The sequence below is a fragment of the Malus sylvestris genome, chromosome 7 (assembly GCF_916048215.2).
Source record: "Malus sylvestris chromosome 7, drMalSylv7.2, whole genome shotgun sequence".
NCBI lineage: Eukaryota > Viridiplantae > Streptophyta > Magnoliopsida > Rosales > Rosaceae > Malus > Malus sylvestris.
Genome location: NC_062266.1, coordinates 13415449 through 13441384, shown reverse-complemented (window position 1 = coordinate 13441384; position 25936 = coordinate 13415449). Strand labels below are relative to the sequence as shown.

The 25936-nt window shown below is 37.9% G+C and overlaps 2 protein-coding genes and 1 pseudogene across 6 annotated transcripts; 2 read left to right on the top strand and 1 right to left on the bottom strand.

Moving 5' to 3' along the window:
* Nucleotides 1-5442: 5442 nt before the first annotated feature.
* LOC126629182 (uncharacterized) lies at nucleotides 5443-15167 on the top strand. 5 transcript variants are annotated; one of them, XM_050299116.1, is made up of 18 exons: nucleotides 5444-6470; nucleotides 6762-7298; nucleotides 7379-7498; nucleotides 7577-9547; nucleotides 9631-9747; nucleotides 9913-10095; nucleotides 10186-10248; nucleotides 10737-10808; nucleotides 10907-11170; nucleotides 11905-12048; nucleotides 12693-12752; nucleotides 13236-13276; nucleotides 13439-13516; nucleotides 13606-13690; nucleotides 13842-14010; nucleotides 14134-14290; nucleotides 14541-14640; nucleotides 14773-15167. In XM_050299116.1, the coding sequence occupies exons 1-15, from the start codon at nucleotides 5601-5603 to the stop codon at nucleotides 13971-13973; spliced, it is 4737 nt and encodes a 1578-aa protein (XP_050155073.1). In that variant the 5' UTR covers nucleotides 5444-5600; the 3' UTR covers nucleotides 13974-14010; nucleotides 14134-14290; nucleotides 14541-14640; nucleotides 14773-15167. The 5 variants fall into 5 exon arrangements, with proteins under 5 accessions (XP_050155077.1, XP_050155073.1, XP_050155075.1 ...); XM_050299117.1 differs by having other exon boundaries at nucleotides 5445-6470; nucleotides 11905-12024; XM_050299118.1 differs by lacking the exons at nucleotides 13606-13690; nucleotides 13842-14010; nucleotides 14134-14290; nucleotides 14541-14640; nucleotides 14773-15167 and adding an exon at nucleotides 12104-12197 and having other exon boundaries at nucleotides 11905-12024; nucleotides 13439-13461.
* Nucleotides 15168-15279: 112 nt separating this feature from the next.
* On the bottom strand, nucleotides 15280-16662 carry LOC126630107 (UPF0481 protein At3g47200-like; annotated as a pseudogene).
* A 5571-nt stretch (nucleotides 16663-22233) lies between these two features.
* On the top strand, nucleotides 22234-25443 carry LOC126630106 (uncharacterized). Its single transcript, XM_050300256.1, has 3 exons — nucleotides 22234-23364; nucleotides 24594-25213; nucleotides 25316-25443. The coding sequence occupies exons 2-3, from the start codon at nucleotides 24604-24606 to the stop codon at nucleotides 25441-25443; spliced, it is 738 nt and encodes a 245-aa protein (XP_050156213.1). The 5' UTR covers nucleotides 22234-23364; nucleotides 24594-24603.
* Nucleotides 25444-25936: the final 493 nt, after the last annotated feature.

The window sequence follows — 25936 nt, the reverse complement described above, 5'->3', positions numbered from 1 at the left end:
AATATGCGTTACTATCATACCATTGATTGTTTACATTCACCGATGTAAGAAGAAAATCTCTAATGATCTTTTTCCTTTGGTATCTGTATTGTACCATTGACATTTGAAAAGAATTACCCTAAAACCAATAAATTGAACTTTAAGGATATTAACTAAGCTGCCATAAAAGTTATACGGTTCACCATTATGCAATCCAGACGTCATTAACCCATTATTATGTGTTATGCGATTTTGATCAACAAGTGTGACCAAATATCGTATGCCATTCACAATACACCTTGTGTATTGGACAGTGCGTCAATCAGGACCTTGTGCTAAAGAAAAATTCTCCAGTCACCAATCTAGGTTTTAGAAAATATAATGACTTGACTCGCTGCCTAAATCATTCTGGAAACAATTGTATATGCCTCTGTTTTACATTAGCATGATTCTCTTTTTTCCAAAAGTTGGATAAGCTCACTACATGAATATAAAAAAATATTAGTTAAAATAGTGGAATTACAAATATCATTTGTGAAACTTAAACTATTAAAATCACATACTTTCTGAAATCTTCAATTTCGTCATAATAGTCCAACATATACCAATAAGCCACTTCTATATCTTCTCTCGAAAGTTCAATCATTACATGACCTCCAATTAGACGCGCTTTCTGAGCAAAAAAAAAAAATGAAAGCAATGCATTAGTATCACCACCATCATTGTTTCTTTCTGGTCGGGTGAATTCTATCTCAATATCACATAGATACATGCAACAAAATGTTGAAGACTCGTATGCCATGTGCACTTCCACAATAAAGCTTTTAGGCCGAGCTTTGTTACGTACAGATTTCTTGTACGTGCCTAACAATCTAAAAGTTAAAGCATTGTTACTATATAGAAAAACAAACTAAATGAAACTAAAGCAAGCATGATGGCACATTACCTTTCTACATGATACATCCAGCGACATCTAACCAGTCCTGCTAATTTAGCTTATCGTAGCAAACGCACAATTAAATGAACCATGAGAATGAAGAAAGCATGCAGGAAGATTTTTTCTAGTTTGCACAATATGAGCACAATGTCTGTCTTCATTTACATGCATATTTCGTGAATATTAGATGCATAACTATCATGAAATTTAATTGATTGCAACCATTATGGAAAATCTTTACGCTTATATGGTTTGACATATTGAGCTGGTGGTTTATCCAATTTATTATTTTCATTCAATTCCAATTGAAAAATTTCACCTGATATTCGTATATTTTAAATTCATCCTCGCCTTGAGTGTCATGTGACTTCTCTGTATTCAACGTCCTAATCAGAAAATCATATATATTCTTCTCAATATGCATGACGTTAAGATTATGCCTAATCTTCAATTTAGACCAATATTCCAACTTGAAAAAAATACTCTTCTTTGTCCAATTTAATTCTTCAGTGTTCTGCTTCATTTTCTTGTCTTCATTATCATGATGTTTACCAAGCGTGTAAGGTACAATATAATCTAATAGATCAAGTACATCATCGCCTGAGAAATCTCTCGAACGATGTCTCATCTATCGACGACCATTAAAGAGTGCAGTATTCTTGTTCCATGAATGATTCATTGGTAAGTAGTGACGGTGTCCAATATGACAATACTTCTCAACTTAGTGTACGATATATCCTCATTACATATGCCAACTTATCATGGGTGCTCCAACCATATAAATTTCCATATTGTTAATATCACAACTGCATACAAATTAAAAGTACATGCAGCTATTTTATCTTGGGTTTGAACGCCTTTCTTATAATTCCTCAAGCTCATCTACTAATGGATACAAATATGCATCAATCTCATTTCCGGGTGCATTTGGTCCAGGAATTAACAAGGTAAGAAAAGATAATGGTTTTTTCATACATTTCCATGGGAGCAAATTATATGGAAACAAAACAACTGACCACATACTATAAGGCTTGCTCATATCCGAAAAAAGATTAAGCTCATTAGTCACAAGGCCCAATTTAATATTTCGTGGGTCTCGAGCAAAATCAAGGTACATTTTGTCAAATTCTTTCCAAGCGATAAAGTTTACTAGATGCTTCATTGTATTCACATCATTGACTCTTTTATCCTTGTGCCACCTCGTGTCTTTGCTCGTATGTCTTGACATGAACAAACTTTGCAACCTTGGTTTAAGTGGAAAAGTACCGCAATACTTTTTTGGGAACTTTCTTTTTTTGCTCATAAAAGTCATAAAAACTAGTAAAGTGACAGAATCAAGAAATTTTTTATCCTAAACATCCAAATATTCTATGCGTTAATAGATAAGAAAAAAGTATATAGATTGGAACCTAATCGTTTTATTCTCCATAGTATGATAAGAGATTTTGTCTGAGATGTATTTTCACCTTGTTGCTGATTCCTTGAAAACACACTGCACAACACACCACTATAGGTCAAAGGTTTGTTTTGTTACAAATGAGAGTGAGAATTAAAATACTTTGATGCTAAACAATAAATATCCAAAACTACATACTCCTACACATTAAAAACTTTAACAAAACTTAGAGTATCTTAATTTAAGTGGATCTGTAGACTCTTAATTTAGTAAAGTTTCAAAATAGTATTATAATTCTTTTGAATTGGGGTTTCCTTATGAGTAATATAGTTGGAGGACGTTGCTGTAAAAAATTTGCTCACACAACCACAATAATGGATGCATACTTCGCCAAAGCCTCCCACAATGGTTGAATGCATACAAGAATTTCTCACTTCAAATTTGACAATACAATTGAGAATAAAGTTCCTTTGTGACAAAGGTGTAGCAAAGATGAATGATTTTTTATGCAAGCATTTACCCATGAAAAAATGAGTTGAATATATCGAGATCATTTTTGCTTGTAAAATCATGAGTATTCTCAATATGAGGTAGAACATAGCATTTAACTCTTTAAGCTTGGGTGCTTCTTTATGCTTGAGAATATGCTTTCTTCATTATATATTGAAAATGAATTCTCTGTTTATAGACTCGGCTGAGACTTGAGCCCCTGGTTGCGACTAAAAAAAATTATAAATAGGAAAGATGATTTGACAAAATGAAATATAATTCAAATACAAATTGTCAAGATGAAAGTATAAAAATCGGTGGTATCTTTCCTCACAACTTCCAAAACCTCACAACTTTTGATATCACTGATTTATACTTTGATAAAAAAAAAAACCCCATCCGAAAATATGTAAGAATCAAAATTAGCATTACATTTCACCACCTGGGGAACCTCACAACTTCTGATATCATTTGATTCATGCTTTGATAAAAAAAAACCCATCCGAAAATGTATAAGAATAAAAATTTGCATTACATTTCAACACCTAGGGAATTCAATTCAACTAATTTGTCAAAATGAAATGCAATTATCATTTCAATTGAAATGGATTTTAGGGTTATAAGTTTGGAAACTGCCATAGTTCATTCAATTAAAAGTTCTTGTGCATAACCTAAAATAAAATAAAGATGAAATAAGACCTTACTTGACTGCAGCCACCAAGTTACTTGAAGATGCAAGTATCAGGGTGTTGACGACGAGAGTGAATCAGTGTAGTGAGACGAATCAGAGTGCAATAGGGAAAAAATAATGCGATTAGAAAAATTGAGAGGTGGGCAAGAGAGGGAGACAAAGGGGACGTGGTGGTCGCTGATGATGGCAACCACTAGATTCTATGCAAGAGAAGGAGATGAAGGGGGTGGGTAAAAAATGCAGATAGATGAAATGGGGCTTTGTGAAAGTGGAATTTTTCTTTATGGAAGATGAAAGAAAAAGTTTCATTTAATTTATTTTCAGTTATTTTTTTCTTCTAAATATAGAAAGTTTGAAGTGCTAAATGAGAATTTTTAAGTGCCAATACCAATTTATGTGTCTTTTATGAATAGTTTTCTTTATACAACTAGTGAGGCATCTTTAGCCTCACGTGTAACTGTGTTGCATTACTAAAAATTATGTGACGCATTCTAAATTTGTTATCAATATACTTTCCTGCCCATTTATGTGTGACGAATCTGAAAGTTATATATGAAGCATATAATCTAAAAGATATTCCAAGGCCTGCGAAAGTTTTTATGCGACGCTTTCTAAAATCTCTTCACTTCGTAATATATGATGATTTTCTGGGCGCCACCACTAATTCCATCACATATTCCCTGTTTTCTTGTAGTGAACCTTGAGAATAATTTCATTTATCAAGAGAAGCAAGAAAAAACAGAAAGATTCAGGGTATTACATGTGGTTGTGATGTAGTGATTAGGATTTTTTAAGGAAGTTGAAAAGAAACCATTTTGGGAGGACATGGATTTGAGAAGGCAAAAACGTGTAAGTTGAAAATAAACTGCACTGATTAGTGGGTGGATAATTGCCATTTTTTTTCTTGTTGAAATCATATGTGGGACAATGTTATTGGAATATGTGAGGGATCATTAATCAAAGAAACTATATTGTTTAAGATCAATTTGTAGTATATGTGTGTTGTATCCGACGGACTAAACAATCATCTTCAAGATTCACCGAAAACATAGTATGTAGGCAAGCATCTCCAGAAGTTTTTTTTCATGTTATATTACTAAATTATCCTTAATTTAGCTGGTTGTTTGTGTGTTGATTTTTTTTCTCAAATGAGGAATTTTAGGGTTATTGAAAAAGTTAAAAAGAAAACTGCCCACTATGTGAATAGTCTGGATTTTCTTAAATCAAATTGTTTTTTTTTTAAATCTAATTAAGGAATGGTATTTAAGTGCATTTTTGAAATTATGAATGATTTACCAATTTTATCCTATGACTTTATGTACTAGCATATGGCCACACTCAAAGTACATGTGAATTTTTTTTTATTTTTAAAATTGAAGGAGATAGGAAGAAAGTAAGAGAGACTAAAAGAATGTGGGAGTGGGAATAGAGCTTTGTTTTTTATTATTTAATTAGAGATATGTTAGAATCACATGTAAGTTCAAATGTAGGTGTGACTTAAAAAAAAAGGAAAATTTTGGTTGTGTGAAATTACATTATCATTCATATTTCTTATTTATGTTTAGTTTAATTAGAGGGTTAGAATGGTAACTTCATATATTTTAGTTGAGAATGAAAATTTGGTTAATATATAATTTAGATATAGATAATATATAATAAAGATAAATAAATAAATATTGTAGTGAAATCTTCAAAAAAAATTTCTCAAACAAACGATATTATTTACATTAAGCGGGAAAATGTGACTCAGCCTTACAATAAGCCTGTGATAATATGGTTCAAATTCACTTTTGATGATATTAAACTTAAGATATCTCATTTACAAGTAAAGATGAATAGTACTAAAATATAGTAGCAAGTGACGACGAAATCTTCATTTTGAATGACGAAACAAACTTAAAACAGTTTTTTTTTTTACTTTTATTTATTTATTTATTAAAGCATTTTTAAACAGTTTGCACACCGGGGAACACCACCCGCCGCCCGTCCACCTGATAAAATTCAAAACCAGTCTCGGACCCCTAAAATCCGCGATATTCCACCACGAACCCGAAATTCCCTCGCATTTTCTCTCCGCCATTTTTCCCACCTCTCTCCGAACTCCAAAAATGCCGATTCCAAACCCTAAATTCCCTCACGAATCGCTCATGACTCAGGACCAACTCATTGACTCGCTCACCTCCCACATCTCCCTCTTCCACTCTCACTCCAATTCCTCAGACCTCAAACCCAACCATAACCCTAACCCTAACCCTAACCCTAACCCTAGGTCCTCGATCCTCAAATGGTTCTCATCTCTCACCGTCCACCAGCGCCAAGCTCACCTCACCGCCGTAGATCCCAAGTTCGTACGGGTCCTCGTTCAAATGCTCGGCAGGGTCCGTGCCAACGGCCATGGCTTCTTCATCATCCTCCCTGACCTCCCCTCCGGCGACCTTCCCACCCTCTGTTTTAAGAGGTCGAGTGGGCTTCTGTGTAGGGTGGCCGAGTCGAACGAGCTGGAGAGGAGGGTTTTCGAGTCGACTCGGTTGTTTTCTTCGAGGGAAGGGGAAAAGGTGGAGGAGTGTTCGTGCTCGGTGAGGGATATCGATACGGTTACGGTGAGTGAGGATTTGGTGGAGAATTTGGATGGGTTTGTGGAGGCAATGGATGAAATATCAAATGGGGGGTTTTTGAGGGGGGAAGAGAGTGACTTGGGATCAGATTGGGTCGAATTGAAGTGGTTGAAGGATAAAGGGTATTACAGTATGGAAGCATTTGTGGCAAATCGGTTGGAGGTGGCGTTGAGGTTGGCGTGGCTGAATTGTAGTAATGGGAAGAAAAGAGGGGTGAAATTGAAAGAAAAGATGACCGCTGTGTGCTTGGCGGCCAATGTGTATTGGAGGAAGAAGGGGTGTGTAGACTGGTGGGAAAATTTGGATGCAGCAACAAGGAGAAATGTTTTGACATCGGTGTTGGGCAAAGCAGCGAAACCTTTGGTACATTTTCTAACTTTATGGTTTTATAGTGTTTAGGTGATAGTGTATGAGAAATGTAATAGGTTTATACGGTTCTGAATGATTCTGTTGATAGATTAAGTTGTAATAATTGTGCTAGAGAATTGGATTTAATTGGTAACAAAGGAGAGGAGTTTTGGTGAATGATGCATTAATATCCTTTAACTGAAGTTCTAAAATTGGAAATCTTTATATTTGTAATGAAGCTTACAATATGATGGTTGATTTATTTGTTTGTTATAATGTAGCTTAACTTAGTTCATTTTAACTTAGATTCTTGAGATCCTGAAGACATGTAGTGAGGCGGGAGATGAAATGTGGCTCTTCAATAGAGGAGGAGAACAACCACTGAGGTACAACCAAATTGCATCTATGCAAAAGACAGTTCCAAAACGTGTGGCTGACATAGAATTTGGGTCAAGCATTATCCCGGCTTCTCTTTCTGGAAGACCTTCCTTAGTCGCGGGGTTTAATAATCTCTTTCTGCTTCAGGATATAGTAATGATGATATCCTTATGTAACCACAGTGAATATGATATAGGGAAACTCTTTTATAGCACACTGAGTTCAGTTTCTACCATTTCTGATTTTATATTAAGAAAAGTACGGGGATTTCTTATGGTTATTTTGCTTGAATGCACAAAAATGGAACTTCTAGCAGATGGAAATGAAAAACCCTTATCTAAGAAATCCAAGGCAAAGCCTAGTGCTTTTAGCCGTAAAAGTAAGGGGAAGAACCGCAATGTGAAAAGACCAAATCCTGTTCCTAGGTCATGTGCGGATGATTTTTTGTGTGAAAAGTCTCTCAAGGTACTCTTTAGTTCGCTGATGTCCTTTTGGATTCACAACAAATTTTGTGGATAGTTTTAATTGCTTCAGTGTTATGCCAGGATCGTAATTGTACATTGGCTCATAAAAAAAAGGCAGATTCTGGGGAGTCTAAGAAGATTCCTGGTATACATCAGGAGGTGGAAATTTCCAAAGAGGCATTATCGTCGAAAGATGAAATGGTTATTCTCGTTCTTTTAATTTGAATCACATTTCTCATTAATGATTTGAATGGTTTGTAACTAGTAGCTTGTCATCAGGAACATGCACAAACAGTGGTTGCAAAAGCTCAAACTGCTGCAAGGAAGGGTAGGAAAGAAAAAGGAAAAAACAAAATAACTGGTTGTAAGAATTCTGGTGATGTAATAAAATCCGAAAGATCAGTCATGGAAGCTTCTTCTTCTTCTGTCATTCCTGAAGATTGCACAGCAAAGTCTTATCCCGTTTCTAGTGATTCAGCTTTCAAGAGCAAGACTGGTGATAATTCAGCTAGTTGTAACATCCTTGTGACAAATTCGATTTCTCCTGGTTCTGGCAATGGGCCAACTGAGGATGACGATGCCACCCAAAGCATTCAAGAGAATTATCCTGTTGGTTCTAGAGCAAGTTCCAGTCATACATTTTTCGAAAATTACAATTCATCAAACAATAGTACTGAAATTCAAATAAAATCGTCTGGTAGTGTAGTACCTTCTCCTCTGCCCGCAGTGGATCATAAGATTTTCAGCCACATAGATATTGACTTTCAGAACGAGCAAGCTGGCAAATCTGATATAAAAGATGTTGCACCAGACAAAGGAATGAGAGTTGATGATGTGGAAAAGGAAGCCATTCCGTTTCAGGACCAAGAACATGGAAATCATCTATGTGATACTGGAACCCCATGTTCTTATGAAAGCTGTCAATATGAGTGGCCTGGTGTAGCTTGCGCCTATTATCCACCTGTTAACCCACATCTCCCACCCGCCACTGACCGATTGCATCTGGATGTTGGTCATAACTGGCAGAATCACTTTCGCCAGTCTTTCCTACCAACTATACATCAGGCGAGAAGTTCTCCAATTCAAGGCAGGTGTAATCCAATTCTGACTCGACCACTGCCAATGAGTTTAGACTGGCCTCCAGTGGTTCGAAGTGCTCGTGGATTGGCTCTATCGCGAACCTTTAATTATGATTCTGGATTCATCTCAAAGAAGCAGTGTAGTTTTCCACAGGTTTTTTCCACCCATAGTGTCAAGATTAATGCAACAAATGTGGACAACGAAAGGAAGTATTCTTGGGATTGCACGGACCTACCTGATCCAGCAACGGCATATGAACTAGCAGATGAATGTGAGGGCCACTGGATATCAGAGGATGAAGTTGAGGTGCAAGCATTTGCTGGGGTAGACTATAATCAGTACTTTGGAGGTGGTGTGATGTACTGGAATCCTTCTGATCATCCAGGGACGGTTTTCTCTCGCCCTCCTTCCCTTAGTTCTGATGATAGCTCATGGGCTTGGCGGGAAGCTGACATGAATAGGGCTGTCGATGATATGGTTGCATTTTCTTCTTCATATAGTACAAATGGTTTGACTTCACCTACTGCTTCCTTTTGTTCTCCTTTTGATCCTTTGGGATCAGGAAACCAGGCTCTTGGTTATGTTATGCCTGGAAGCGATGTACCAGGCAAGGTGCTGCATTCCTCATCAGCAATGACAGACACAGCAGCAGATGAGGAATCCTCTGGATCTTTGGCTGATGTAAATGGTGATGTTGAAGGGAAGACAGGAGACTCGCTTACTTATCCCATTTTACGGCCAATCATCATTCCAAACATTTCAAGAGAAAGGTCAAGAGAGTTTAAGCGTAGTTATGATCGCAGAAGCCCATGTGTTCCTCCTACAAGGCGTGAGCAACCTCGGATAAAGCGGCCACCATCGCCCGTGGTGCTTTCTGTTCCACAGGCCCCACGACCACCTCCACCCTCTCCTGTGAGTGACGCCAGGAAAAACAGGGGCTTTCCAACTGTTCGGTCTGGTAGCTCTAGCCCAAGGCACTGGGGTATGAGAGGATGGTTCCATGATGGAGCTAACTTGGAGGAAACTTGTTTGCGCATGGATGGTGCTGAAGTTGTTTGGCCTTTAAGAAGTAATAATATTTCTGGCCGTCCATTGATTCAAGCTCTTCCTGCACCCTTGTTGCAGGATCGATTGATTGCTATTTCTCAACTTGCTCGTGATCAAGAACATGTAAGTGTAGCATCTATCTTATAAACTTTAAATTTGTGTTGATGTTTAAAAGTCCTTCATAAGATAGTATATTCATTGTACAGCCAGATGTTGCATTGCCCCTACAACCGCCTGATTTGCATAACTGTCCTATCCGGAAGGTGTCTCTTTCTTTGATGCACAGCCTTGTCCACGATGACATTGACCTTTTCTGCAAGCAGGTACAATAATTGATCTAGTATTATTGTTTTAATCCATTCTTCACCATCACCATTATATATTATCTTCAAGTTCTCCAATCAAAATGTTTATCAAATATTTGTACCATTGACCATCGTTCCATGTGTTGTTACATTCTACTGAATGTTTGATATGATGGGCTGAAGGTGGCTGCAGAGAATATGGCTAGGAAGCCCTACATAAATTGGGCTGTTAAGCGGGTTACAAGGTCTCTCCAGGTACTTTGGCCCAGGTCCAGGACAAACATATTTGGTTCAACTGCAACCGGTTTGTCACTTCCAACAAGTGATGTGGACCTTGTGGTTTGTCTACCTCCTGTGAGGAACCTGGTAAAAAAACTTCTTGATCTATTCTCTCAGTTACATTGACCTCTTTTCCAGTACTTTCGGAAAAATATTCATATGCAGACATATTTTTAGGAACCCATTAAAGAAGCTGGGATATTGGAGGGGCGTAATGGTATCAAAGAAACATGCCTTCAGGTACATTGCAAATTAGTCTATTATAGAAAGGCAGTTCGTTTGATTCATCTTTTCTACTAGAAATCTGTGTACAGAAACTTTTTTTTTTTTTTTCAATAAACGAAGGGAACTGTTCTACACTAGCTTGTCACCGTTCTGCATTCGTGTTTTCTATGCAAGCTGTTTATGGTGTTCTAAGCTTAGTGTGCACATTCATTAAGGCTGCATAAACTTTGGAACACTTATCATTCTGTTCCTATTGGAACATTTTGAGTTTCGGATCCTGATTGTTTCTGAACTTTTTATCTGATTATTTCGCATAACATGACCCTGATAATAAAACTTCAATATGCTGCTCATCAAATAAACATTTCTGGTCAACTGATTTGTTTCTCGTTAAGTTTTTGTAGTGCCAACTGATATGTAGCACCCCTTCATCCTTTCCGCTGATATCTAAGATTGTTCTTTTCTGTTGCCTGCTCTGTGACAGTCTTGTTTTGGTGTTTCAGCATGCCGCTAGGTATCTCGTCAATCAGGATTGGGTCAAAAATGATTCTCTTAAGACTGTGGAAAATACAGCTGTACGTCCTCTTCATTTTAATCTTTTGATTGTACTTCTGTTTCATTTAAGCTTCTTTTACTTACATGGTTTTTCTTACTGTTTAATCCTTGCTTTTAGATACCTGTTATAATGCTTGTGGTGGAAGTTCCCCATGATCTCATTGTCTCATCTGCTTCCAATGTACAATCTCCAAAAGAAGAGCCACCTCCCATGTCTGGTGAGCATGGCACTAATGTGAACTCGAGTGTGGTTGCTTTAGAAGAATCTGTGGTGCCCAAATGCTCACAGATAAATGACGATGCTACAAAGGATTCAGTATCAGTTCGTATTGACATCAGTTTCAAATCTCCATCTCATACAGGACTCCAAACTACACAACTGGTATATACCTCTCCCTCAATCTTTTGTGTGTGCGGGTGCAAGATGAACGCATTTTGTGTGTGTGAAATATAGCTTTATCTACTTAAACCTTCCAATCTTTAACTTTTAATGACTAAGGTACTCAATCTTCCACCCCTGGTCTACGAATATTGGTTTAAGTTTAAACGAATTTTTTTTACATAGGTTTTGGGACTGTCATTATCGATGTTAGACGTTTATATTTAATAAGTTAGTCTAAAAGATTTCAAGGTGTATCACCCAAATGCACAATATTTCACTCGCAAAGACATCTGTGATTGGAACGTCAAGGCTTGTTGGAGAGAAGATTCAGTTGAAATCCCAAGTGTTAATAAAAATTCATTAGATTGTAACATCTATATTATGCCCATGTGTTTGGTGGTACATAATTGTGGGGTGGTTACTTGCAAATTGCTACTACTGTGTGAAAGCTTGTGGTAGTGGATTGTATAAAAAAGTCAAACCAAATTTGTATGCTGGTGTATCAAATTATGTTTCTTCAACCATTGTGATTGGGGTCTTTTAGCATCCATTCTTGCACAGTCCTTTTGGATCTCAGGTATCCTTTCTTTTGTTTCTTGAAGCAGTTAGCTAGTTCCTTGTGCATATTTTGTTGCGTATTTGGTACTTGCAAATTTTGATGTGCTTTTGGTGACATTTATAGCTTACGTATATACTTTATTTATATGTTATGAACCATAACTAGTCATTTGCAGGTCAAGGATCTCACTGAGCAGTTTCCAGCTGCTACACCCCTTGCTTTGGTACTGAAACAGTTCTTGGCAGATCGTAGCCTTGATCAGTCTTACTCTGGTGGCTTGAGTTCCTACTGTTTGGTGAGTAATGCTACTTATTTCAAGGTGCAACGTCAGTAAATTAAATTGAATTGAAGTTTTTGATTTCACCATCTTCCAGTAAGGACAATGGGTATCAAAGGTGATGGCATGCCGTAGAACTTTTGGACTAACGCATAGAACATTTTGTTCTCGCAATGATTGTCCTTTTAAAGGTATTAAAAGATTAATGCTTTAAACTAGCAGCTGCCAGATCAGGGTCTAAATTATAATACACTATAAACATTATAGAAATTGAAGTTTTAAGGTCAATTAGGGAATTAAAAGATGATGATATGTTGATACTCAATTTTAGGGAGCACGAACATGACACAAGTACTCGACATATTACATGTATTGGCTTCTCATTTTTCTTGATTTTTTCATATCAAAGGGTAAATTTTAGCATAACTCAACTAACTTGGAGCATGGAACATACTGTGAATTGCTGTTATTGGCTGTTGTAGGACGGTGTTGTATTTGCTCCTCTGGGCTATTGAGTTCTGTTGCCAGTGATCTTGCGTAAAAATATATTTTATTTTTTGCTTATTTTGGTTGAGTATCTGGCTTTTATTCTTAAACATCTCTTGTTTAAAAGAAAAATGCAATGAATTCTGTAGAGCATCTGTGACAGTTAATTATTTTTGGTGTATTTTTTTACTCTTTTTCAGGTATTACTTATTACACGTTTTCTTCAGCATGAGTATCATCTTGGCCGGCCCATCAACCAAGTAAATTTCTAATTTCAACTCTAATTTTGTATGTTAGTATGTTTTATTTTCCCTTGATAATGTATTATACAAAGTATCGTGGAGGACCTTTAGGTACTATATACTTGCACCAAATTATGTGTGACATCCGTAATTTATGGTTTCTTTTTTCTATCAGTCATAAAAATATATTTTGATTTTCTGCTTGATATGTTGAATATTCAACTCACTAAGTTATTAGTATTGAACTTCTGAATGGTTGATTTGATTGAGGGTCCCAACTTCCATATATTTTGAGTAAACCATTCCAAACAATTAGTTACTAGTTAGAAATGGAGGTATCGTTCCTAATTTTGTAAAAATATTCAAATTTCATGTGGCTGGCCGCTGGTCTAAGTTCAAAGTTCTCATTCAAACTCGTACTTGTTGCCCTTTTTAGTTTCTCATTTTTGCTGATGATTATTGCTAGATTGCTTTATTACTAAACCAGTAATGATCTTGCAGAATTTTGGGAGCCTTCTGATGAATTTTCTCTACTTTTTTGGGTAAGACAACCACTGATAATGATTCTCTCTCTCTAATTATATACCAGTGCAACTACTTCTTGGATTGGAATTGAGTTTACTCTGATTGAATAATTGTATAGTTTGTTATAATATGGTTTAAGCTACATAGCGATTGACGCTTCATCTCTCTCTTCCTTCTAGGAATGTGTTTGATCCTCGCCAAATGCGTATATCGGTACAGGGAAGTGGTGTTTATATTAAGAGGGAAAGAGGTTGTAGGTAATAGCAGTACTCTGTTTTCTTATTTGTGCTTGAAGAGAAATTCTTAACTTTTTTGCATTGCTTATATATTGATCTGCTCCATGTAGTATTGACCCGATACACATTGATGATCCCCTTTTTCCAACTAATAATGTGGGGCGTAATTGCTTCCGTATACATCAGTGTATCAAGGTAAGCTGTGTTTTTTTGGGATTAATTGTCATGATATTTTCTGACATATTCAATATTACCTTGTGTGATAATGTGATGCTTATCTATTGCTAGCTTCATATGTGTACAGATGCTTGTTTCTTACTTTCGAGATTATCATTGGATGTTGTAGGCATTTTCAGAAGCTCACTCTATTTTGGAGAATGAGTTGGCTTCTCTTCCCAATGACGGTGGTGATGATGCGTGCTCAAGGCCCCCATATAGACTTCTCTGGAAAATCATCCCAAGTATTGATCTATCGTAGCACTGCTTACTGTATGCAAAGTTGTATGCTTCTTAAGGTATCTTAAAATTTTAACATTTCCTTTTACTAATTTTTAATTGTTTGTTGGTATTTTTTTATTGTGAATGGGTTGGTGGGAAACTAACAATTTCCATCTTATCGTGGTCCTGTGTTAATATAGAGTAGTGGAGGTTGCGAAATAGTAGGTGCCTTCGGTTATGACTCCTTACCCTGCTAATCCCATCCCCTGGCGTTTTAACTTGTTGGTTGAAAACTGCAACCCCTAATTATGGCTTTAAGCATGATTAAATTGGAGTTCATTCTGTATGGGCGACCATGTAAGTTTACTGGACTTTCTGATTTTGTATTGGAGCTCCTCTCTGTTTTACTTGGGAGCCATTTGACAACCATTTCATTTTCAGTTTTTGATTTCAATTTTCTTGTAAACTGAAAACTAAAAACTGAAATGGTTATGAAGCGGGCCTTTACTTATGCAGTTTCCTCCCATATGCACATTTTGCCCTCTTTCAGTTATTGATTTCTTTCCTGCTGAGTTTCTCTTTTTTTTTTTTTTTTTTTTCCCGGCAGGATATGTCTGTAATTTTCACTGCAGATTAGCTCCGGTACTCTCGGTGCAGTCATGAACTCTCTTTGTTATGGTTCTGGTGCAGGTGTTGGCCACAGAAAAGTAAGGTTCAGACAACCAAAACACGTATTTATTTGTGTGCCTCCGATGCTGTTGTTTATCGGTTGTGCTCTTGTGGTTTATGTATTCATTGTCAAATTGTAACTAACCAATCTTTACTTTCCCTTTTTTCAGTCGCCGGTTTGTTGCCGTCATAATGTCATTAAAGACTGGATTTTCTGCTAAACTGTATCAAGTTCATCTTGGTGCCAAACGTGCTCAAGTGAGAGTGGAAAGGAGTAGCAACAATCAGAAAAAGGCTCGCATCAGATTCTTCAGGTCAGCCCCCAAACCTGATTTGGCGGTTCACTGCACTGAACATTTGTGCCGAAAACTCTAAAATCAATTATATATATGTTAGTTCGGGTGTATAAATTTTATACAACTGTTCATAAATTATACCAGCTGTTGCAGTTATGTCGAACTAGCATAGAATTTGTATACTCGTCGAAAACAAAACGTTAGGTTGTATGTGGCCAAGATATTTACCTAGTAACAGAAATGTATTGAGATCATAAAGTTCAACTGTATTCTGTATTTTTTGATTTACAAGCAAAATATCAATGACAAAAAGTGAGAAGAAAAAGATCCGCCGGTTTGAGACGATCTTTAGACTTAATGCTCACCTCCGTCGGCCCGAACTTAATGCAAAATATTTCTTTGGTACTCGTTCACTTCGTTGAACAACTTGTTCAGATAAATACTGTCGATATCGAAAGGCACATCTTTGCGGAGGTTTTTGAAGAAATGCACGACCTCTTTGTCGGTTCCGAGATAATTCTCGATAATGTTTTAATCGGACAGAAATGTCGCGTCCATCGGCGTGCGGACGAGACAACTCATGAATGCAGCGTAAGTGTTTATATACTTTGGGCAATGAGAGTAGCATTGTTCAAATGCAACCAAGTTTAAGAAGAAATGGGTGTGGAGATCATCTAGTTTTATGGGCGGAATTTCAAGAACTCCAATGCAAAATCTGATGTCTAGGAAGCTCTGCGCCTCCCGTGTTTTGAACATAATTCTGGCGAGATCGTGAAGCTTTTTTGCCGATTGGATAAACTCAACGTCCTCCTGAGGTTCGGGGACAAAACTCAGGTGAAGTAAATCGAGTAGATGCTTTCCTTCGACACTGAAATAATGCCTCAAGACTTGAGGAGGCCTCCCTACTGCGCAGTTAAAGAATTCGATTTTTCAAACTACTTTTGAAGAACGAAGAAAGGAACTTGATTCTCCAATAGAACAAGATCTCGATAATAATTTTACTATGCAGAACATTTCGATGATGAAGAGACCGTCTGGTACCATCATCTCAACCAGATGGCGGCTGCATAAGTTAATGGTCTCTGCATAGCACTCTCTTATATCATCTTCGATTTCTGCTACAACCTGCCGGTAGTCATCAAGTCCGATCAACTGCGTTCGACCGAGAAGATTGTCAAGAAATCTCCATTGTGTTGTTGCATCATCACCACGTGTTTATCACCGTAGTGATAAGGGCCGATTGAGATGATATGAGGCCGGTACTTCCCCTCGTTTGTTTTCGCCAGGCAATGAGGTACTTTGAAGATGCAACAAGAGCTCTTACCTGCTAACGGATGCAGTAGCCATTTCGTTTCTTCGATTCTTTGCTTCAACGTCGTCATGCGATTATATTCCGTAGTGGTAACTGTAACGGCAGTATGATTTCTTCCTGTATTTGCATGGGGCAGCTAGAAGATGAGTTCACTGCAGCTACAAATCAAAGGGAAGAAAACTTGTTATAGTAATTAACGAGTTTCTTTGCCTTTGAATTATAGAATAAAATGATCAGCAGTGGCTGTAAAACTATAACACGGTGGAATTCATTGACTTGTTCTCACTACGTACCTTCTGAGGCTCTGATGAAGAAGATGTTGCTGGAGCTCCTTCAATTTCTCTGAAATTAATACAACATTATCATTATCATGTAACTTTGAATTATAAACTTCAACGATTATAGAGTAACTCTTTGTAGTATGATAAATGAACGGTCATGATTTTAATGAAGAAATATTATATTTATTTACTTACCAATCTAATGAAAATAAAGTCAGACTGTCCAATAAGCTGAATTAAAGACTTACCATAGTCTTTGAAACATACAGCTAATCCAACTCCTATAACTTATTGCACGCGGAAAATATGGAATAGGGTTGACTTGTATTTGATACATACAACTATTCCAACTCCTATAACTTATTGCAAGTGGAAATTGTGGAATAGGGTGACTATTTCTAGTCCCGTTCACAAAATTATATCTTATAAATAAAGTATTGAATAGTTGATGCTAAAAAGTGAACTTGAGGCCAAAATTTTTGGATTTTGGTTGAATTAATGAACTGTTGGCGACTTTAATTAATTCAATAGATCGTATTTTTTAGATTTGATCGTAGAAGTAAAATAATGACGTTTAGGTCATATAAGCCATGGTAGGCATCGGGCTATGCAATAAACGAAAATATAGCCTAGTACGGCTCTAATAAAAAATATCACAAAAAAAATTGGGTATGGTTAAGAAGCGGGGGACGCCAAAATATGGCATTAGATTGAAAAATGGACGCGGCCCAACATGTGATTATTGGCTGCAGTTAGCACGTCCGTGCAGCAAAACTGCATGCTTTTGGGTTTTCAGGACAAGGGCTGTACAGCAGCCCAACAGCAACAGAGCAGCGGGTCGAGGTGAAGGGCAAAGACAAGTAGCACATAAGGCTGTTAGAGGCGGGTCCTGACTCGGAGATGAGCCCATCAAGCATCAGGCTTGCTAGAAGTGGGTCGGGTGCAGGAGATAAGGCCCAGAAAAGCTGCAAGCTTGCTAGAGGCTGGCTGGGGCTGTAGGCCCCACTAAAACCAAACCCATGCTAGAAGCCTGATTGTCTTCATGTGCAGTAAGCCCAGAGGGCTACTGCTGCTAGTCCAGACATTAAACGACATCGCCAAGGCACTGCACAACACAGCTTGGTTGCAGGCCATCCAATGCGGCTCGTAGTCGTGGCTCAGTAGCATAACCCTAATTTTATTTTGTTTTTGGAAATATTTAAGTTTTGATAAAGCCCTAATTGCTTAAGTTTTCTTTCGATTCTTCGACTCACAAATTCCACATAGCAAATTTATAATTGCGTTATGCATGAATATATATATTCGATTCTTTGATTCATAAATTCCACATAGCAAATTTAAGCAAATTTATAATTGTGTTATGCATGAATATATATATTCGATTCTTTGACTCACAAATTCCACATAGCAAATTTATAATTGTGTTATGCATGAACATATATATATATATATATATATATATATTGACAAATATATGAACATATACAATATATATAGTAAGGTAAATATAAGTGTATGGGGTTTATGCATCATGGGGAATGTTTTCATGTTTCATGATCGTTAAAAATATCTAACATGGATTTTAGGAGAACCTGATTGGGAAAAAACAATTGAGCCTTTGAATTTGTAGAAGAACTCCCACGAAACTTCAGCTCCTTAGTGTTAGTTTCCTTAGCTTTAGGCAAGAGCATGCTGATAACATGTTGTAGGCCAAGTAACTGAAAAATATAAAGGACAAAGAGAGAGGGTTGCGGCAGCAACAAGAGAGAAGACAGAGGATTGGACATGGAGGAAGTTTCAAATAAGGATAGAAGAAGTTTCAAATGGGCATGGAGGAAGTTTCAATTGCGGATGTTTTCCTTCGTAACCTTCAACCTCATTTACTGAGTTCAATTAACTTCAACCCTGCAAAATTTTGTTTCCTTATTTGCCCTTACAATTAGTCTCATGTGTCAGGTACATGAATGAATTTAACTAAAACATTGACAGAGTAAACGAAAAGGTCCATAGCTGCACATTTTAACTAGTTAAGGAACCAATGGTCTTGGAAATAAAGTTTAGCTACCATCGCTTCAATTGAGTTAAAGTTGAGAGACCATTACTACAGCCTCAGGTGGCAAAGAACCAACATTAAGGTGCCAAAACTTCTCGTCGATGTGAGCTCTTGGGGAATATCAACCTGTTATCCCTAGAGTAACTTTTATCTGTTGAGAGATGGCCCTTCCACTCGACACCGTCGGATCACTAAGGCCGACTTTCGTCCCTGCTTGACGGGTGGGTCTTGCAGTCAAGCTCTCTTTTGCCTTTGTACTCAAAGGCCTCCCTCTGGCTCGAGGAAACCTTTGCATGCCTCCATTACCTTTTGGGAGGCTTATGCCCCATAAAAATTGTCTACCTAAGACTATCTTTTAGCCCGTAGGTCCTGATACAAGGTTAGAATTCTAGCTCTTCTAGAGTGGTATCTCACTGATGGCTTTGGCTGCGCCCCCCCCCCCCCCGAGGGGGGAAGGGGGCCTTCTTCGCCTTCCACCTAAGTTGTGCAGTAAAGGCCCAAAGTTAATCCTAGGGAACAGTGAAGCTTCATAGGGTCTTTCTGTCCAGGTACAGGTAATCCACATCTTCACAAACATGTCTATTTCACCGAGCCTCTCTCTGAGATAGTGCCCAGATCGTTACGCCTTTCATGCGGGTCAGAACATACCCGATAAGGAATTTCACTACCTTAGGAGCGTTATAGTTACGATCGCCGTTCACCGGGCTTCGGTCGCCGGCTCCCCTATCATTAGGTCACCAACTTCCTTGACCTTCCGGCACTGGGTAGGCGTCAACCCCCATATATGGTCTTACGACTTTGCAGAGACCTATGTTTTTGGTAAACAGTCGCCCTGCTTATGGACCCGAACTTGGGTGATCTATCCATGACCCCACTATCTACCACCAATAATATCATTTTACATTTTGTTTTAGCTATGTCTATACTACATATTAAATAGTTACTTATTTATATAATGTATAATATATTTACTTAAATCCACCTAGTCCATCTAGGCCATTCCTAAACGTCTAGGCGCTAGGCCCCAGCCTACTGGCCGATTAGTGGCTAGTGTCTTTTAGATATTTAAACTTATTGCGAATGGAACAAAGTTGACTATTTCCAGTCATGTTCACAAAATTATTATCAACCCCCATCTTATAAAGAAAATATTGAATTGTTAATGCAAAAAAAGGACTTCAGGAATTTTTTTTTTTTTTTGGATTTTGGTCAAATTAATGAACTATTGGTCACTTTAATTAATTCAATAGATCGTAAGCATTTAGGTTTGATCGTAGAAGCAAAATAATGACGCTCGGGTCATATAAGCTTTGGTTGGCTTCTGGCTAAGCAATAACGAAAATATAGTCTAGTATGACTTTCATAAAATTGTCCCACAAATATTTGGGTATGGTCAAGAAGTGGGGGATGTCAAAATATGGCATTGGATCGAAAAAAGGACACAGGCCAACATGTGATTGTTGGCTGCAGTGGACATGCCCAACAACACTTTGGGCTTTCGGGGCAGGGTACAGCCCAACAACAACAGAGCCGCGGGTCGAGGTTAAGGGTGAAGTCGAGTAGCGCACGAGGCTGTTGAAGGTGGGCTGAGACGCGTGGACGAGCTCAGCAAGCATTAGGCTTGCTGGAAGTGGGTTAGGGCGAAGGAGACAAGGCCCAACAAAGTTGCAAGTTTGCTGGAGGCGGGCTAGGGCTGCAGGCCTTAATGAAACAAAACTTATGCGGAGGCATGGTTGTCTTCATGTGCAGCAAGCCCAGAGGGTTACTGTTGTTGGTCTAGACATTAAACGATGTTGCCTAGGGCACTGCACAACACGGCTTGGCTGCAAGCTAGCCAATGTGGCTTGGCACGGCTCGTAGCCGTGGCTGAGCCACAAAACCCTAATTGTTTTTTTCTTCAAAATTTTTAGGATTTGATAAAATCCTAATTGTTTCTATTTTCTTTTGACTCTTTGACTCATAAATTTCACATAGCATGACACACCTCGACCCGGAATGTCCACCAGGACTCCGAATCAAGCTATGCTGGCCGACACCTGGAATGGTTATGAAGCCATAAAGTGTAGTGATGTGGAAAAAGTGAATAAATTAAACCTAAAAATGCTAAATATAAGAGTGTGATTGTGAATGGGAATGAACCCATTTCACACATGATGTTAGAGCATAAGTAAAGTATAGTAAAGTAGGATGAGAATTACATTGTCAGTAGTATTCCCACAACAACAATTTGCCAAAAATCCTCGACGACATGAAAGCTTAGCCATTAAAACCTGGAGGGGCGAAAAACAAGTGTGAATGGGCCTAAAAATAAAGTTTCATAAAAACCTTTTTGAAAAACATTATAACCCCTTGCCGTAAAACAAGTATAGTTTCTAAAATATACATACTAGATATAGTAAGAAAATACTTACCATAGCCTGTAATACCTCAAGAATTCAATACGGCATAATATTCCGTAAGTAAACACATGACGTTCGTAATCACTTAATCTCGCATAAGCAAACATATCATATCGAGTGCTCATCGACATATACTGACACACGAGTTCATGTAGAGATTCTGACATGAACAGGGCTGGGTGTAATAATGATATGCACTCTAATGCTACAATCACATGACAACTAGCGCTATGCACAACACATACGAGTCCTAATTGCCTTTGGCAATCTAGGATAGGACTGGCACTATAATGGATCCAAAGTGAGCGTACAGTGCGATGTGCACATACACATGAAAGATTGGCTCTGGCCCGGCCGAGTACTAACACTGGTGCAACAAATGATGAACATATAGTATAAATATAGTCATGCCACACTGATTTGATGATTCTAGTCAACACAATATTATTCATAGCCGTGAATATAATTATGGCATCAATAATAATAAGCATACATGCACATCCTGTAAGATGTACCATAAATTCATAATTTCTATCAATGTGCTAAATCTTATAAATGTCACGCTAATCTAGGAGTATTGTAGAAACCTCTTTATGAAATGTATAATTGGAAACTAACAATTATATATGTATATACTATATAAAAGAAAAGACCGACTCACAAATCATGTCGTCTAGTCGAACCCGCCTCATGGCCATCGAAGATTTTTGCGATGCGTTTCACCTAGAAACGAGACCATTTATGTAAATATAGTGTACTAACGTAATTACGCGTTTTTGTACAAACTACGGCTAATAAAGGAACTATTTTAAAATGATCGAATTTCGAAAAACGGAGGACAGATTTGGGTCTAGCATGTCAAGAAATCTAAGGAGGGACCTCGGGTTCCTTCACGTGCCGCCACAAGGTGGCTGCCCGAAAGGCCGCATGCCACCCTATGCACTATCACGCAGCAAGCTGGGTCACTGAAAAGTTTGCCGAAAAAGTTGCCCGTGCCACCGTCGAGCACAATATCTCCGGTGGAGGCGCGTGTGCTCCACGCACTGGCCCAGGAAACTGGAACTGGGTCTGGGTTAGATTTAGGCTTGGGTTTCTGAGTTGGGCCTGGCCTACATGGGTTGGATTAGTGATAGGAGCATATTTATGCGACTTAATTGGCTTGTTCTTGTGCGTTTACGTTGTGTTTCTTTAGTTATTTTAGTGTTTAAAGCCATTTTCATTTGTTTGTAGGTCTTAATAACAACCTTGGCAAGAAAAGTGCATTTTGGTGCATGTTGGGTCAATATTGGGCTCAAATGGATTGCATGCATGAGGATGGACGTTTTGGGCATATGTGTGTGCAAGTGTGTGTGTGTAATTGCAAGGATAAACAATGACAACTCATACACATGCAAAGAAGCCCACATGCAAAGTGAAAGACTCTAAGTACAAAGTATGCAAGAAGATGCATTTTGGAGGCCTTTGGAGCATGTTTCGGGCTTGGAATGGATAGCAAATGCATGGGCCAAAGTGGATGGACGAATTTGAGAACTAAAGAGGCCAAGAATGTGAAGAATTAGTGTCCAAAAGATAAAGAATTCAGCCCAAAAATTTGTCACTCCAAGTTGCACACTCCTTGCCATGCAAAACACATAGAATTCCCTTTGGAATCCCATGCCATGCTTGATCACTCTTGTCCCCTACATAATTTCTGATTTCATGCTTTAATTCATTTAATTATTTCACTCAATTGCTTGATACCTCTTGTTCCCTTCACCCATTAGATTTTAGACAACCTTTACATCCATTACATGCACCAATTGATGCTCCATCATTCACATTTGGAATCCAATGGCATGTGTCACACATGTTGTTGCACCTTTGACCCATTTGTTGACACATTTCACCTCCCTTTCCATCTCTATGCAATGTACACAATCATTCATGCTCCCTAGCTGCAACACCACTCCATTTTACCCTTCACACTTTGCATCATCACTTCATTTTCACCCTTGGACCATTGCACACCACACACACCAACTTGCCATGCATTTCATCCCTAGCCTAACCTGATTTTCTAAGGTTTTTGGGGCCTATAAATACATGTTTACACCCCTTGGCCAAAGGATAATCCCCCATATTCATCATTTTATCACAGAAATTCGTCCATACACACCCTAGGAAGCAAAACACCCCAAAAACACCATTCTAGTGCCTAGAAAACATAACAGCCACTCAACCTTCTTCCACCCTCTTTGCCTAGTTCTCCACCACCTTCCAACCATCAAACACTCTTCCACACTCACCCTAAACCCCTCCATATCATTCCCCATCCATTCTACACCATAAATCCACCCAAAAATCTGTCCACAAGCTTCATGCCGCAACAAGGAGGAAGGGAGATCCATTGATGCACTTGCTTTCCAAGTTGGAGCATTTTAGGTGTTTTCTTTCCTTGGATTTTAATGTCTAATTTTATGTATCTTTTTATTGCAAGAATGAGGAACTAAACCCCCTTAGTTGGGGGGTGATTCGAAACCATGTACATGCTTGCAATATGATTTGATTACATTCAGTTGTTATTTCATAAGTTGCGGATTCAATTCGTTCATCTACTTGATTGATAACTTATTTGTGTATGTTGATTGAGAGTGCACGCTTAGTTTTCATGCATGAATATGATGCTAGATTATGAGGGAGTTTCACCTAATAGTTACAATCTTATAATCACAAGTAGTGAAGGTCGCTTGAAAACGATCGCGTTGAATGAATTCTTGGCACTAGTTTCATGCTCATCATAGTAACGAATGCCTCGTCAACACTTATAGTTCTCATTGTGCTTCATGATTCTTGATTGTATCTTTATTGTGCTCATCACGTAAGGAACCTTTGAGGAATGCTTTGAATTGTTGTATGCGCTTTTCCATCCAATTCATTAACTTAAGGAGAACTTGAAGGTTAATTTAAGCGTATCTAATTAACTTGGGGTGTTGAGTTTCATAATTTATTGAAAGAACAACTGAAAATCATTTTGTTTGCAAGTGTGTCATGTGTGGAGAAGAACCTCCTAACTAGCCTTTTATCCATCCTTTTCATCCAAAAACGTTTTACAATCTGTTTTTTTTTAAAGTTTCTGTTTTGTTTTCAAATTTCGTCCAAAACAAATCCCCCTTTATTTTGAAGTCTTAGATTAGTTAGAAAGTGTTTTGATTTGTGTTTCTAAGTGTTTTGATTCAAGTTTTCATCCAACTTCGTCCAAGTTCTTGTTAGGTTCTCAAAACTGCCCAGAAAGTGGTTTTTAGGCAGTTTTGAGTCATTAGGTTGCTGTTTTGAGTTTTATGTTTGTTTAAGTATTTTAAAGTATAGTTTTGCATTCTTTGAGTCTAGTTTAGTGTTTTAAATTTTGTTTTTATGTTTTTAAGTCAGTTTTCAAGTGTTTAGCAATCCCTCCTAATCCCCGGCCTAGAACGATCCCTACTTACATACTTTACTACATTTGATAAAAAGAGGGTTTAATTTTGTGTGTTAACTTATTTTTCACATCAAATTTTGGCGCCGTTGCCGGGGATTAGCAACTTTGCTAATCTCTTGGATTGTTTTCTTTCGAATTATTGTATTTTGTTTAAGTTTCTGTTTAAGTTGCTGATTTGTTTTGTTTTCTTTGTTTTTAGGTACTAGTTTATGACCCGTAGCTCACAACCTGTTCGTGAGCATATCTCCGACTTTGACGGTGATTTTGAGAGGACTTTGAGAAGGAAAAAGAAATTGCAAGAGTCTAATCCTCCTAGTCCCGAGCCTGAATTAGAAGAGCAAGAAGTTGAGGTTGAAGAGAAGGCCACGACACAAGTGGGTGGAGAAGAGCAAGGTATAGCCATGGACAACCGTACGCTCAAGGAGCTTGCCGCCTCGGGTTTGGATAATGCCGTACCATTGTGTATCCAATATCCCATGGCTGCTCAAGGTAAAACTGAAGAGTTCGAGTTAAAGTCAAGTTTGCTCCACCACATTCCAAAGTTCCATGGGCTGTCCATGGAGGATCCGAACAAACATTTGAAGGAATTTGAAGTGGTATGCTCAAGTATGACTCCAGTTACCGTTGACGGAAGTATTTTAAAGATGAAGGCTTTTCCATTCTCTTTAATGGACAAAGCCAAGGATTGGTTATACGAGTTGGCTCCCGGTACAGTTACATCTTGGGAGAGTATGAAGAGGGCGTTTCTGGAGAAGTTTTTCCCAACTTCTCGCATCATTCTTCTTCGTAAAAAAATAAGTGGAATTCAGCAAAGCCAAGGTGAATCTTTTCCATCTTATTATGAACGATTTAAATCACTTGTTGCTTCTTGTCCACAGCATCAGAGGAAGGAGGAGTTACTTCTTCAATACTTTTACGAAGGTCTTTTACCACTTGAACGGCAAATGTTGGATGCTTCCGCGGGAGGAGCTCTAGTGGATAAGACACCTAGGGATGCCAAAACTCTCATTGCGAATGATAGGATTTACATGGACACATTCCTAAACTAATAGAACTGCAACATATAGAATAATATAAAATGATTAGGTCATAACGTTCTCTCTTTTATCGAATAATGATTATGCATAGGCCACGACCAAGACTAGAGAGGTTAAATATGATAAACGATTACACAGGAAAAACTGATTAACTAATTAAGCCCCCTTTGAAAATCATTTTGTTTTTTATTTTGTTTTATTTTTGTTAAGATATAGAGATGGGTAGAGTAGATAAAACATATATAATCTACATAGAATGTCATAGAGAAAGAACACCAAAATTGTTTTTAGCTTCAAATTGTGTATTATTTGATGTGCATTTCTTCCATATTTTTTCCACCACTCCTTGTATCCTTATTCATCCATTGTTTCTTCCTTGTATTTCCTTTTTATATAACCCAAGAGTGAGAAACAAAAACAAAAGAAAAATAGTCATTAAGCCCTAAGCAAGTGTTCACACTGACCCTGTCAACATACCATACCAGTTATCAAAGATTATTATTAA